The sequence below is a fragment of the Plectropomus leopardus genome, chromosome 2, assembly GCF_026936395.1.
Source record: "Plectropomus leopardus strain MGB_pleo_1.0 chromosome 2, ASM2693639v1, whole genome shotgun sequence".
Lineage (NCBI taxonomy): Eukaryota > Metazoa > Chordata > Actinopteri > Perciformes > Serranidae > Plectropomus > Plectropomus leopardus.
In genome coordinates, this window is record NC_142177.1 from 36,648,049 (window position 1) to 36,663,399 (window position 15,351).

Below are 15,351 nucleotides of genomic sequence, written 5' to 3' on the forward strand. Positions count from 1 at the left end.
CAGGTGTCCTCTGGTAGTTTGAGGTGACGTGATATTCACGTTCAGTCAAGATATTCTTCTGATGAGCGGTCCACACTCGTCCTCAGTACATTTCTGTCAAGGTCTTAAATCATTCAGGGTGAATCAACTGTCACTTTTTTCTGATTTACATTCAGAAACTTCAGCTTAGCTGATTATTACAGTAGATCTGTTACTGTTGGTAAGATAGATCTTCAGTCCACCATAAATAAGCAACAAATGTTTTTGAGTCCGAATAGCAAGCTACAAAATGTATGTGAAATTTTTGTGAAAAATATAAAAAATATAATCAAAAAGACAGACTGAATGGCTGATTCACATCATTGGATGATGGAAGTATAGATATTGCAGTTAAGCATATCCTGATATTGCACCTGAGTGGTGATTGTAAACAGTAAAAATAAGTAATGAATTAAACATTTACAGCTAAAGTAAATTTGTTTAATGCATTACCAGATATGGTAGGTTTATTGCAAAGCAGCGCAGGAATTTGTGAATCCAATAAAATCTGTTTGGTGTTAAGTGTTCACATGTGCACAGTGTGCAGGGGCACAGGGAATGGGAAGAGATTTAGAGTAGTGCAGTGGATAATTTGGATAAACTTTATATAATTTGCCAAAGTGCAGTCATTCTGTACAGGTGTTGTCATTGAGATGCATGCAATGCATCTTAATCTTTCTACTGTTTTCAATGAGCACCTCTGGCTCCAGTTAAGCTAAAGTGTTCCTGCTGTGTAATGACGCACACGGCGTACAGATGTCTTGTCAAACTTGTTCCAAAATTGGCATCCCATTCATTCCAATAAAAATTGCTCATTGGGTGCATATGCAGAAAAAGTTCTTGGCCTTGCAGTGTACAATGATTAAAATAATTCTTGAATTGAAAATACTCTTTTGATATAACTTGTTGAGATTATTTATTGTGTTATTATTCAATTTAATGGCACAAATTGTAATAAAAAATGAAAGAAAATTCCTTGTTTAATATTCAAAACACTTAAAAAAAAACCATAATTGCTTACAGCCATTTTTTTATAATGGCTGTGAATGAGAAAAGTCTTTTAAGTGTCACGTGACCTGCGATGTCAGCTGTGGCCACACTATTTCAAAGCTGCCAGGATGAACAGCAGCCTGTACGAGGATTCAAACACGTGATTTTTGAATGACAGGCCGGCTGTGGCTATTTCCGGGAAGGCACATTGTCTCGGTGGCACTCTGTCGAGCCTGACCAGAGATTGTTGGGGTTTCTGGATAATCTGGGTTGTTTCCATGGTTTCCAAACTGTCCACTGCTTTGTTTTTCTTCTTCTGGGGGAAAAAGAGCTTGTGGTCACTGATTGACTTCTTGGTAATTGAATGTCAACACTGAATATGAATGCTGGAGGTGACTGTCTCACTGCTCACTTTGCCACAGTAGCCACATTGTGAAGGAACCTTCCATCATTATGAACATGTGTTTCGCTGGTTAAGTTTCGAAAACATCGTGTATATATATATTTGATCTGGTCACATGACAGATGTCGACATTGTCTCCCACGGACCCGTAGAGGACAAACCTGTTGAAGACAAACAGAGCCTGCAGACACCTGAGAGCCAGGACGAAGACGAGGATGAGGAGGATACAGACACCGATGATGGTGCATTTGGGGAAGATGAAGATTATGATGGTAGTCAGTTTAATTATCATATTAATAGACCGCTTAATTTATATAGACCTCTGTTCTATAGCAGATTTTACTTTACAGAATAGAGAAATAAAATAAAAACAGTTATATGTAATGCAAAACAACGAGGAAAGAATACATCGAAAACATTACAGGCAAAAAGCCACTAAATTAATAGGTGTAATAGCAATATCAAACCTATAAAATGAGATTTTGACTTTGTTTACCTGGGCCTGTAATTTCGAAAACTGTATTGTCCACAAATGTGAAAATTTGCCTTCAATTTCACCATAGAATATATTACAAAAACACCCTAAAAACATAAAAAAAAAAACCTACAACAACATTCCATTTATTCATTCATTACATTCCATGTAAACAATATAAAAATAGGTATCAGTCTCACTGTAAGATTATTCCAAACATTCATATATCTGTATCCAATTATCCTGTTAAGGGTCACTGAGGCGCTGCAGCCCGTCCCAGCTGACGTCGGGTGAGAGGCGGACTGCACCCTGAACAGGTCGCCCGACTATCACATGGCTGAAACATAGAGACCATTCACAGCAAGGGGCAATTTAGAGTCACAAAATAACCTGAACTGCATGTCTGAGGACTGTAGGAGGAATTGGGAAATCCAGTCAAAAACCCACGCTAACACGGAAGAACGTGCAAACTCTGCACGTCAGGGCCCAAACCGGCCGATAGGTTCGAACCTGAAACCCTGTTACTGCAACAGTGCTAATCACTGCACCACCATAACGCCCTGATTCCAGACATTATTGTTGTTGTTATTATTATAAATAATAATAATAATAATAATAATTAAACTGGAGCATTTCTGCACTCAATGCCAATCTTTTTTTCTAGTTTTCCTCATTTTCAAAGTAAAGTTTTTCAGAAATGCTCAATTAAACGAATACTTCACCTGCAAAATAACCATTTGTAAATCAAAAAGTCATGCCGTGTAAGCTTTAATTTATGAGGAAGCCTTTTTCTCCCATGCACCCATGGAAAACAGGGAATATACTTTTGATTATTATTATTTTTCAGTTATTTTTGATTGATTATGGACTGTGTTTACAACAGCAAAACTACACCAGAACATCTGTTTACACACTGTCGCACAACTCGTGCAGCATAATCCAAGTCTCACTTATTCAGTCTTGTGCTCAGTGCTTCTAAAACATCAAAACAAAAACAACAATAACATTTAAGCTGAGGCTTTTTAGCAAAAATACACATTTTTGGATTATTCTGCAGGAGTTGTGAGTTTGTTAACTGATGTTTTGGTGTAGTTTTGTTGTCTATAAATGTGCGCCACAAGCAATCAACTAATCAATATGTTCACTGTTTTTCAGTAGAGAAATGCAAGAAAATTCACAGATTCAGGGTAACACTAGATGATCGATTCACAAATAGTTATTTTGTGGTTGAAGTATTCCCTTAACTTTTTGTCAAGGGAAATGCTTTTGTAGCCTCATTTTCAGTTCACGTAAAGACACTGTTTTTAGTTTTAGTTGAATGTGCATCAGACCGTACGATATGACAGTACCGGAACATGCTTAGATTATTTACTTACTGCTGCGTGTCATTACTACTTACGGGCCAATCAAAAAAGTTTTGCTTAAATGAGCCTAATGGGGAATACATGTAATCCCACTTGTCAGAAGTGATTTTATTCTAGATTTTGTCTCTCGGCATGTTGTGGAGTCGATGTTGAGCCTTTGGTTGATGCAGAAATCCAGCTCATTTTCTGCAGAGATGAAGTTAGGTGACTGCACTTTTGTGGAAATGTTGAGCTCACTTGTTTTTTGTCGTTGTTGTTTGTGAGAAGACACTTTGAGGATTTCACTCTTTGTTTGGTGACAACTGGAGTCATCAGTTTAGGCTCTGATGTAGAAACTCCTCTTGATTTAGAAAAATTAGATGATTGGATTTATGTTATGAAGTTGTTGTGTTTAATCTGTTGGGCTGGTGAATTCCTCATTTTGTTGGCGCTATAAACAGTATGTTGAACTGAGAATTTACTGAGAGACGGAAGAGTACGCTTTAGCTGTCTGTCTGCCTGTCCACATCCTGTCTGCTGTTACAGTGTTGTGGTATCTGTCCAGAAACACTGTGATGAACCTTTATTTGTCTGAAAAGCCCTGCCATGTACGGCTTCGACTTCTGCTCTGCCCGTTTGTTTATCGAGCATCTGTCTGTCCGTGTAGTTTCGATCTCTGTAACTCGATAGTTCTGTCATGCTCTCTACCTGCTTGTCTCTGTCATGATTTCTGTCTTCGGCTCTTTCTGTCTCGTCCTCTCTAATACAGGGTTTGGTATTGAGAGGAGCCGAGTGTTCATCAAGAAAGATGTTTTTTTGATTCTGCTCATCGATTCCAGAAAAACAAAACTGACCTTCTGTTCTTCAGTTCATAGCTAACTATACACGCATCAAAATGTGTGTATTGATTAAATATAGCAGTCCAAATATTACATTGAAATACAGTGAAGAAGAAACATGATGCAGACATTATGATTTTTCTGTAGTTTTATGTCATAATCATTTAAAATCAGGTAATAATTGGATCATAATGAGAACAAGTGAGTTTACTACTACTTTTATTTAATCTTTTACTGAAAATAATAATAATAAAAAAAGGATTGGCAACCTCAATCTGCTTCAGAAACAGGATATGTTTTCATTAGATCAGATTAAATCAGTTGCAGAATTGATGAGCAGAATTAATGAAATCTACAATAAATAAAGCAACTCCACTCTTGAGAGTCATCTTAGTAATGTCAGTGCTCTGTGTTTCTATCAGACAACTGTCATGTTAACAACAGCGGAGGAGACTCGACTAGAATCCAACAGTTGATTGAGTGTCCGCGTGAGTACAAACATCCATTCCTGCTGAATGCTGATACACACACACACACACACACACACACACACACACACACACACACACACACACACACACACACACACACACACACACACAAACAAATAGAGACGGAAACACACACGGAGGCATAGACGCCCATCTCTGCCAGGAAAAGGAAAAAAGACCAAAAAAAAACCATGCTCTATTAGAATTTTAAAATGGTAAGTCAAACTATTTTACTTTAAAAGATGAATCAACAAAGAGACTTTTTAATATATCAAGTTAGAATTTTTAGAATGTAAAAATTATTCTACATTTTGAGTTGATGTCTTAATGATTTTGTTTCAGTACCTTATTGTTGGACACATTTATTTCTTTTCCTGGAGGAAATGTGCTTCCATAGTTTTGTCTTGTTTCCTCTCAGAGGAACTTTGTTTGAGGGAGCAGGTTGTGGATTAGTTGCTGCTATTAAAATGCAAGACTGCTTAAAACTCAAAATCATGTATGTCACGTTTCTGGATACCAAAAAACTTAAGCTTATTTTCTTTTTTTCCCTTTAAATGAGGTTTTATATGGTAGGATAAATGCAAATCATACAATGTTACAATTGAAATAATATTTGCCCTTTTTTTTAATGTTTATCTTATTTTTGAAGTTGCAGTCCTGGCAGATTTAATTGAATTAATTAAATTTAATAAATTAGCACTAAAGACCTGATAAAAACAAGCAGATAATAACAAACAAGAATTGTGCAGGAGAGGTTAAGAAAGCCGAAGAGGCTTATAGTAAAAACCTCCCCTAGACATTACAATCTGTTCAAATTCGAACAGTAATTCTCAATATAACACACAAACGAGAGGAGGATCAACTTTTTTTTTCTTGTTATGCAGGAAAAGAGATTCCAGTCAGATGATGCTTTAAAAATAACATTTTCAGCTTTTGGTCTGAATAAGTAAAGTTTATAGTTTTGTCTGAACAATTTGTTTCAGCAGATGTAAAGAAAGTCTAAAGGTGAAGGAGGGTCAAGAATTTTTATTTGAGTTGGATAGCTTAGTATGTCACATGACTAAAAGATACCACCAAATTACATCATTGTAATGTCCTCTATCTCCAGTATTTTCTATCCATTCAATTTTGATTTTATTCATGTAGGTTTTGAGTTTTCTGCCTCCAGCTTAACACAATCAACGTAAATGAAATTATTTCAAAACATCAAAAAAAATTACATCTGAAAATATCATGAGCTGCATCTCTCTGGAAATAATGTCCCCATTATACAGAACGACTCACAGACACAGTCAACAGTTTGCAATGGAAAGTGAAAATTTTTGGTTCTTCGTGACTGACCAAGACATCGTTTATGAAAAGACTTTCCTAGATGCGTCTTTCTTTTTCTTTTTGTGTACATTGGTGTCTCACTGCTGGCTGAAACTGTTTTGCTGGAGCTCATTGAACTTGTCTGGTAGTTTTGGGTTTTACTGGCTTTGGTGGTTTTAGTGGTATGTTGTGGTTCTGACGGTTCCTCCGACTGACGTGTTGGTCGTGCATTCTTCATTTTGTCTTCCTCAGAAGTTGTTGACGTGTTTTGTTTCTGCATGCTGCCTCTGTAGCTGGATTAGCTCACTAACCTGGAGCCTCTCTCCTTGTGATTCAGATGTCGTCCTCTTTTAGTTGTTTCTTTTCCTCTGGTCGCCTCAGAGACAATTTGTTCAGCAGCGCTTCTAATAAACAATTCAAACTCTAACCGTGTGTTCATACCTGAAGCAGTTCAAGTATCAAGTGTGTGGAAACTTTCCTTGACTGCCCACATTTCTGATATCAGGAAAACATCATACCCATTTTGAATCACTTTTTTTTCGTTTGTGGGCTGCAGTGACGTTTGTTACAAACTACCAGTGACATAAAAGTGTTTCTAGTCTCTTTTGCTGCTGTTGGGGCTGCTTACAGTAGACGTTGTAGGAGTCCTCTGTCTACCTTTATTTAAATATGGATATCATTAAAACCAGTTTTTTGGCTGGGATGTGTGTTGTGCTCTTCAATGACTGTTATTTCTGTGGTGATAAAGTCGAACTGAAGGCAGTTTCACAGACTGAAAACAGTGAAACAGAATTCTTCTCTTTGCAACCAGGAAAAATGGAGTTTATGGCTTGAGACGGATCAGGAGGATTTTATAGAGATGAATCAAACTGAATCAAAGTTTGTGGATTTTAATGTTTGTTGTGGAAGCAGCTGATGACAGCAGAGCCGGTTATGTGTGGTTTTTACCGATGATTTAACTGAGCTAAATTAAATTAAATTACTACCCTTGGAGCCAGATGTATCTGTGTACTCAGTTTTATTTTGGCGATGCCAGGCTGCTAGGTTACATATGTTTATTAAAAACATTTTAACAACTTTATTTAAGTTTTACAGGTTACTCTGCTCTTGTTTCTTGCTTGAAAAATGTGCCCATGAAAGGAAAATCCTTTATATAAATCCTAATTTTATTTCACAGATATACAAGTGAGATACCACTGAAGTGATGATGGCGTGTTTATTTCCATCTGTAACCTGAATTAATCTTTATTTAACTTGTTTTAGATATCAATCTGATGCCGCTGTCCAGAGCAACAACACTACCTAACTGTACTACAAACAAATACTTCATGTGATACCTGAAACTTGTCCTTTCAGTATTTTAATCACAGACCTCAGCTGACTTGACACTGATTCCTTTAATGTGAAATCTCTAAAAAATACTAGCACAGCCTCACTTCTTGAGAAACTTCAGTAGCTGAAGTGAAACTTTAGTTCAGTCAGATTTTACTTTTAACATCGGATCTACTAACCAGCCACTAATCCAGCTGATAACTCACTGTGTCAGAGTAAATGGCTGTATGATTACTGGTTGTCGTATTAACAGGATGGTAAATTGGCCTATTGGACATTTGCAGAGTTTGGGGAAAAATAATGAATAAAATTCAGATTCAGTGTATTTTTAAAGGTATTTTAAACTGGCTTTCTTCACTGATTCTCCTGGTATTTTTTCCTCTTGTTTTTCTCTCCTTGCAGCGGTCAAACAGTTGAAGGAGACTGTAAGTTCTTCAATCCACAAACTGGCCAACTTTGATGGTAAGAGCTCAACCAAGCTCCAATTCAGGAGTTGTTATCAATAATTTAATGATCAATGAGTCCTGGAGCAGTTTAGTCTGTGTGCAAACTAACACCAGAACAGAAAGAAAACAAGCTTTTAAATCTTATGAGACAGATGTAAAATAATAAAAGGTTAATGAGTGGGTGACTTTATAAAGCTTTAATTATTACTGATGAAGTATGAACTGAAAATTAACTCAACTTTTTAAAATGTGTGTTTCTAGAAGTGATGGATGCCCACCTACAGAACAACCAGACAGCAGAAGACGACATCCTGGCCAGCCCTGACAGACTCAAAGGTAGAGGACACACACACAAACACTGGACTTACACTTGTTGACACAAAGGGTTAACAGGACTCCCGCTGTTTATACCCACTGTGCAGGAGTACTGCGAAAGCTCTTAACACAAAACAGGGGTGTAGTAGCAAGGCCCAAGCCGATACTCTGTATTGTATTGCACTGTATTTTTAATCTTTCTAGCCCTATGAATTAAAGGCCTTTTATTCTTTTCACACCATCCTTAGTGCCTGGACCCGGATCTTTTACGCCACTGTTTTTTTTGTTATAAATCCCCCCCCTTTTTTTTTTTAAATATTATAATTATATATGGTTTGAACTGTGTTTAGAGTGCATGGTGCGATCACGGTGTAACAACAATTAACAGAAATGTCTTTGTCTCATAATTAAGCATTTTTTAAAAATATTTGGAATATTTCTGTTGTTTCCAATCAGCTAGGGATCACTATACTGTTTTGTTTTTTTGTGAAGTCACAAAAGGTTAAACCTGCTGACAAGGACACATCCTACTATAGCTACCTCTGACCTTTGACCTCTGTCTCTGCTTTTCTGAAACTCTCATGCTTTGGATTCTCTGAGCACACATACAATGCTCAGGCTTACCGGCAGCCATGTGTGGAGGCTTTGACACACAAAACAATTACTCTGGCTGCACACACACTTTTTTTATATTTCTGCACTTTTCGGGACCTTAACGCTGTGATGCGTTTCCAAGCTCTAACCTTAACAACTACATGTCGAACACATCAAACAGTCCAACACACAGAGACGGTGAACGGTACAGAAACTGCTCTCAGCAGCCGCTTTGTTGTTTCCTGAAGCCTGCTGTGCCTCACGTACTATATTCTGAGTTCACATACACACGTTTCTGAGGACCTGTTTTATTTTTTCTATCCCCTGCTATTTTGAAGTTAGTTTTATTTTCCTTCCTTCATTTTGTTTGCTGGGTTTGTTATCACTTGTGATAGCTTTCGACGCCCATTCTGTCCCCTCCTGACTTACCTCTGTGTGTGTGTGTGTGTGTGTGTGTGTGTGTGTGTGTGTGTGTGTGTGTGTGTGTGTCCACAGGGAATCAGATGGATGCCAAAGAGTCCGACATGTCAGACACTCTGAGTCCCAGCAAAGACCGCAGCAGTGACGACACGTCAGGTCAGTAAAACGCACATGGATTCACGTTGTATCAGAATTTCTTTAAGTCTGTTTGATCCTTTAAAAACCTTGACAAACTGGCATGATTTCTCCCAAAAAACATTTGAAGAAGGCAATGATCAACTTAACAAGGCAAAAAAAAAATGCACACAAAAATAAGCAAAACAAAAAGAAAAACAAAAATAACCTAAAAGTGCTGGAAAATTACTTTGTTTTTTGAGTAATTGTGCATTTATACAACCTTAAATTTTATGTTATTGTCACCTTTTATGAATTTCTTGCAAATTGTAGGACATTTCTTTCTAAGTTGGTTATTGACTTGGTCTCCCGTTTATTTTAATAAATCAAACCAGTTTCATCAGGCTCCAAAGGGTCAAATACTTCATGAAAGGTGTCAGCACCAGAAATGTCATGTTGATCTAGTCTTCAAAAAGTTATGTATAATTTTTGTGATTTTATAACTAATTTAGTATTTTTCTCATATTTAGCCTCTCGTCAGTTTTTCTTTCGGGCTTTTCTGCTGTTGAAGTCTGTTCTCTGTTACATGTAGAGCATCTAGTGTGTAATGAATTCATCATGTATCATGTAATAGTTTTAAATAACCTACTGAGAGCTAAATAATATATTTATATATTATCTAATATTTTTAATGATTATTTACTGTATTCAAGTCATCTTTGTAGGATTAGGCAACATTGGCTGAAATTAAAATGCATTTTTGTGTATTAGTTTGTGTATGCGTTTACTTATTTGAGCTTGAACCCCTTAACACCTGCATCGGCTTCAGTTTTCTTGTGCTGCATTCAGATGCCTTTTACTAGCATTTATACCTCTGAAATCTGAGAAAATTTGTTTGAATTATTTCAAAAACATGAGGAAAATACACAATGAGCAACCTGGCAAGAAATGTCCTGCAAACTGCAAAAAATACTAAAAGGTGACTATGAACTGATTATTAGGTATGATAAAAAAAAGGGAAAAATGTCCAGAAATCTATATTCACAGTTCTGTTAATTTTATGCCTAAAATTATGTTACAAAAATATTTATTCTTTAGTACTTTATTGGGGTAATTTTCTCATCTTTTGTTTGTCCTCCTCCCCCTTTTTTTCTTATTTTCAGGTAATTGTCTTGTTTGGTTTTTTTTTCAACTAATTTCTCGCAGATTTTTGGGCCGTTTCTTGTTAAGTTGCTTGTTGCACTCTTCCCACGTTTCTGAAAGCCAGTTTGCTCAGGTTTAATTTGTGCTTTTTAAGTTCTTTTTAAATGTAGCCTTCAGTAAAAACACATAATAAAAATCTGTGTTTGTGCTGCAGACGGCAACATGGACGACCAGGAGCTGAACGAACCACAGAACAGAGTAGCTCTGCTCAAAGGTAACGTTGGCGGCTCATCTCTGCTTTTCAGTTTTCTCCGTGATGCAGTGAACTGTCCATAAGGGGGAGCTGCTCAGTCGTGTTTGTGGCTCCAGCTCCTTTAAAAGTCTCTAAACTTTTAGTGTGTGACATGGCCGTGACATGTGTTAAGGCGTTTTCCGAACTTGTCTCTTTGTGTGTGGTTTGTGTGTGTAGCGGAGTTGCATCGGGCCGGTCTCGAGCCTGGAGACACGGAGCAGGTCATCCATCACCTCCACAGAGAGCTTCTGGACGCGCAGGAATTAGCCAACACTGGCAAACAGAGATGTCTGGAGCTACAAGGTAACCAACAGCATAAAACAGGAGTCTGAAACATTTTTCAGGCCAAGCTGAAAGAGAGAGGAGGCAGGGACCCCTACGACATGAATAAACACTGAATATATATGAAATTGCTTTGCATGTTAGACCGGTCAGATAGACGTTTTCAGGCCATATAAGCAGCAGTCTGCGGTTTCGACCTGTTTTCAGGTAGCGTAGGTGAAGGAGTGAAGGAGGAAACTCCACTTTTACTAAGATAAGTTGTTGCAAAAGGCAAAATCTGTTGAATTCATGTGATGGGGTATTTTCAGATATATTTCAATTATTAAAAAGAAAAAACCAAAAGAAATTCTCGGAGAAGGATTCTGCAGTAACTCTGAAGAGCTCCATGAATCCTGGACTCCCTGTTAAAGACTGAGAGTACAAAATAATCCCACTACAGTTAACAGACAGATATTATTTGAGCTGGGACTACATCCTGGCTCCTAGATGCACACACCTATTTATTTGCTATTTATTCTTTTTCATAGTAATTTACAAGACGGAAATATGCAATTTGCTTATAAGTACAGGGAAAATAAATACACTGTTTAATTTGAACACTCTCTATTGTATTAACTTCAGTTTCACTTCACTTTCACGTTGTTTCCCTGTCATTATACGTGACAAGAAAACATACAGTTCAAACAAAACTGAAGAGTTCAGTTTGCAAAATAATGATTTAAATCTATTTAAATTAATATTTTTGTTTTTTTTTCTGAAGAAAATGTTGCTTTTTTCTCAAAGAAAATTCACTTAAAAACCAACTGCTGCTTGGAGACTACACCATGTTAATCTTTTATTTTTTAATTCCCTTTTTTCGTGGTTTATGTAAATGTACAAAAACAAAAGAACATCAAGATCTTTCAATCATGTAAAAAGGGAAAATAGATAAATAACGATCAAGAAAAAAAATTAAATTAAAATAGAACAAACAAATAAATAGGTGGGAAAAAAAGAAAGGTGGGGTGGGACAGTCCAGAGATTCTCCCATTTCTTCCCATTTCACTTAATAATCTACAACTCAAATTTAACTAAATTCAAGAATTGCTCTCATTTTACATCATATGACATCATACCAGACTGAGATGACCTCATGACCTCTGTGTCTGTCTGTAGCTCTGCTGGAGGAGGAGAGGAGGAGTAACTCTCAGCAGACTGAAGAGTCGACTAAACAGATCCAGTACCTGCAGAGTAAGAGCACACACACACACACACACACACGCACGCACACACGCACACACTAAACAGTGATACTATAAACCTGTATGTGTCATCATCTATATTCGCCCACACCTCACTTCCTCTGTGTGTGTGTGTGTGTGTGTGTGTGTGTGTGTGTGTGTGTGTGTGTGTGTGTGTGTGTGTGTGTGTGTGTTTAGCTCAGCTTGGGAAGCTGCAGGCCGACATGGAGGCACTGAGGGAGCAGAGGGAGAGCACCATCTGCACCACCAGAGAGGAGCTCTACTCTGCCCAGGAGGAGGTACAACTCCTTATCATTACCTCTCCTGCGTACTACCCTCTGACTCCTCACAGCTCCTCCTAAAACCCCGGTTACTCCCTTATCTTGACTCCAGTTCTTCCTGACAGCTCTCTGATTCCTCCCAACCTCCCTCTGACTCCCTTTATACCTCCTTGTTGTTTTCTTACTCCTCCTGACACCTCTTGGACTCCTCATCAGTCTTTTATTGCCCTCTGTTTCCTTCTGACTCCAGTTTGACTCTTTGTTATCCCTCTGATTCCTCCTCGCCCCTTTTTACTCCCCTCTGACTCCTCCAGACTCCTCTCGGATTACATCCAGCATCTTCTTTCTTGCATTACTCTCCCTGTCTCCTACTGACTCCCTTCTGACTCTTCTTGATTTTTAGCTGATTCTTCCTCACTCCTTTCTACTCCTCTTTTACTCCTTCTGACTCCTCCTGACTCCCTTTCACATGAAGAAACCACACCTCCTCTTGTATGAAACAGATTTGCAGTTTGTCAGTTTTATTAAATCCAATTATACAACGTCACTCACTGATTCATGGATTGTGTTTCCGCCGTCAGATTATCGTCCTGCGGCACGCCATGGAGGCAGCCACGGCGGAGCGGGAGCGTGAGATCGCCACCCTGCAGGCCGACCTCGGCAGCGTGCGATCTGAGCTGGAGCACTGGAGGGAAACGGCCGCCAAGTATGAGGGGGAGATCAGCCGGCTGCAGGAGGCCTTCACACAGCAGCAACAGCAGCAGAGCAACACCAGCCAGCTGCAGGGTGAGCAGAGAGTGCAAACGCCAACGACAGTCTGCTCATCAAGATTAAAAACATGTCGTCAAACACACAGATCTTAACTACTACATTAACTATATTTCCTCTTCTTCTCTCGCAGCGGAGTGTGTTACGTTGCAGCAGCGGTGTGCGTGTTTGCAGCAGGACTGTGACGGCCTGAGAGGCGAACGGAAAATTCTTACAGACAAACTGCACCGCCTGGAGAGTGAGCTGAGCAGGTACAGACACACTCTACACACTTTTTTTTGTATTTTTGTTTTTGTAACATGTCTTCTAAACTTACTAAACAAGAGGTCAAATACTCCCATCCCACCCTCACTCCCATCATAAAAGAAAGCAAGAAATACATACATCGAACAAAAAAAATATATATATATTTTTTTTTAAATGAATAAAAAATAAAATGAAATGAAATAAAAGAAGCAAGAGAATGAAAGTAAAATAGAAATGTGTCAAATTTGTTGCACAAACCATACATAGTTATAGTGTCACATCCAGTTTACAGTTACAACATGTGAGTACGCACTTTATTATAATATAGGATTTCACAGGATTATTTACATATTTTGACACTTGAGTTAGATCTTTATTTTGAACATGCCAAATAAAATAGAACAAACACCAGGATGCCCATAGTACATATTCACTCAACAAGTGTTTCATGTCCAAAAAGGAGTAGGAGGAAGTGAATACTTATGAAATCATTCCCCCTTTTATCAGCTTTATAAATAAAAAGACATATATTCAGCATACACACCTTGTCTAATCAAACAGGAATTCAGACAAAAACCAGGACAGATCACTCTGAATGAACAAATGCATACACATCACAGAACAAGAACCACATTATACAGAAAAGAAAGTCACACTATCAAACACACTCACGGTCTGCAACAGGTTTACTGTTACAACTGAAATGGATCAGATTCTACATAATGTCCTGTTTGTTTTCAGTCTGTGAAAACTCCCAAATGTCAGTGTCACTAACCTACGTCTTTGCTCAGTAATATTTGCAAGCAGAAACTGATATTGATCCACTTCAGAAATATCTTCGTATATGTCCAGGCTAAAAACACAGACCATCAAAGCTTCATCTACAGAAACACCGTCAGTGTGTAAGAGACGGTGTTAGAGATGTTATGGATCAGACCATAAGAGATATTAAACCATTGTGGCATCACACAAGAGTGTTTGTACAAAATGACATCATTTGGTTACACCTCTCTGACACAGGCCTCAAGAGATGGTAAATCAAATGTCCCCTAAATTCTAACTTTATGGTCAAAAGGTTGGGAGAATTTTCTGAAGCCCCAAACATCAAAAGGACATGGCTGCTCATAAGATCAACCATAAATAAATGCAGCATTCCTTAATGATTTAAACACCCCTTTCTGTTTGATTTTAAGCACGGCATGCATTTAACATTAACATTACATTTCCAAAGGATGTAAGCAGCCAAGCAAACATAATCTAAACTGAGCTCCAGCTGACAGGCTTGAAAAGGAAAGAGGAACAAACGTACCATAATAAATATTTTGACAGGGGCTGTACACGAATCAGAATTTTGCCAGTTGGTTGTTCAATACAAATAGTCGACAATTCGTTTTGTTTTCCATACAAAGTTTTAAAAGATCTATGGGACATTCAATGTGACAGCTGCATTGACTTAATAAACAGGCTAACTACACTAACGACACATCGCAAATGTTCAACAACATTTTTTCTAACACAAGATATCAAAAAAATCGTGAAACTTTATCATATTAAGTTGCTGTGTGAGCTGCAGATTCACTTTTTCTTCACCTTATGTTGCAGTTGTATAAGTTCCTGTAAGTACAATGCATAGAAAAACCAACTACCCAATTTAAAGCAATCTCAGTCGACTGAGGGTCTCCGACTGATGATTTGAGCCTCCGACTTTCAAGGTGCAGCCCTTTAAAAGACAATAACTGAGTTTTATTTCACTTTAATCTAAAACTGAATGTAAAGCTGAGGATCGACCCGAAACATATCAGGAATGCGTGTCAAACTGTGCAAAGGTGTACTTTAAACCTGGACATAAAGGTCTCAGTGTCAGCTGTGATGGAGCTGATGAATTCTGGCTCAGGACAGCTGACAGGATGTCCACAGGTCCTGACAGGTTCAGAGTTTGGATTCAGCATTAAAGGGAGCACATGAAGGACGGGAGGAAACATGGTGTCCAGCTGACTCAGGCTGGACGGGACGAGCGGGCGACAGCTG

At 38.1% G+C, this 15,351-nt stretch overlaps 1 protein-coding gene across 11 annotated transcripts in view; it reads left to right on the plus strand.

Moving 5' to 3' along the window:
* The window catches only part of slmapa (sarcolemma associated protein a), an 81,144-nt gene that overhangs the window by 53,906 nt on the left and 11,887 nt on the right, over nucleotides 1-15,351 (plus strand). For 7 of the 11 annotated variants that reach the window (XM_088069974.1, XM_088069957.1, XM_088069965.1 and 4 more), the window contains 10 exons: nucleotides 1,534-1,683; nucleotides 7,605-7,664; nucleotides 7,910-7,984; nucleotides 9,053-9,133; nucleotides 10,449-10,508; nucleotides 10,704-10,829; nucleotides 11,964-12,038; nucleotides 12,227-12,327; nucleotides 12,891-13,095; nucleotides 13,211-13,328. In XM_088069974.1, the coding sequence (XP_087926100.1) occupies nucleotides 1,534-1,683; nucleotides 7,605-7,664; nucleotides 7,910-7,984; nucleotides 9,053-9,133; nucleotides 10,449-10,508; nucleotides 10,704-10,829; nucleotides 11,964-12,038; nucleotides 12,227-12,327; nucleotides 12,891-13,095; nucleotides 13,211-13,328 (1,051 nt within the window). Of the gene's footprint in view, nucleotides 1-1,533; nucleotides 1,687-4,490; nucleotides 4,557-7,604; nucleotides 7,665-7,909; nucleotides 7,985-9,052; nucleotides 9,134-10,448; nucleotides 10,509-10,703; nucleotides 10,830-11,963; nucleotides 12,039-12,226; nucleotides 12,328-12,890; nucleotides 13,096-13,210; nucleotides 13,329-15,351 lie in introns of all 11 variants that reach the window. The other 4 variants (XM_088069986.1, XM_088069997.1, XM_088070009.1 and 1 more) reach the window with 3 other exon arrangements.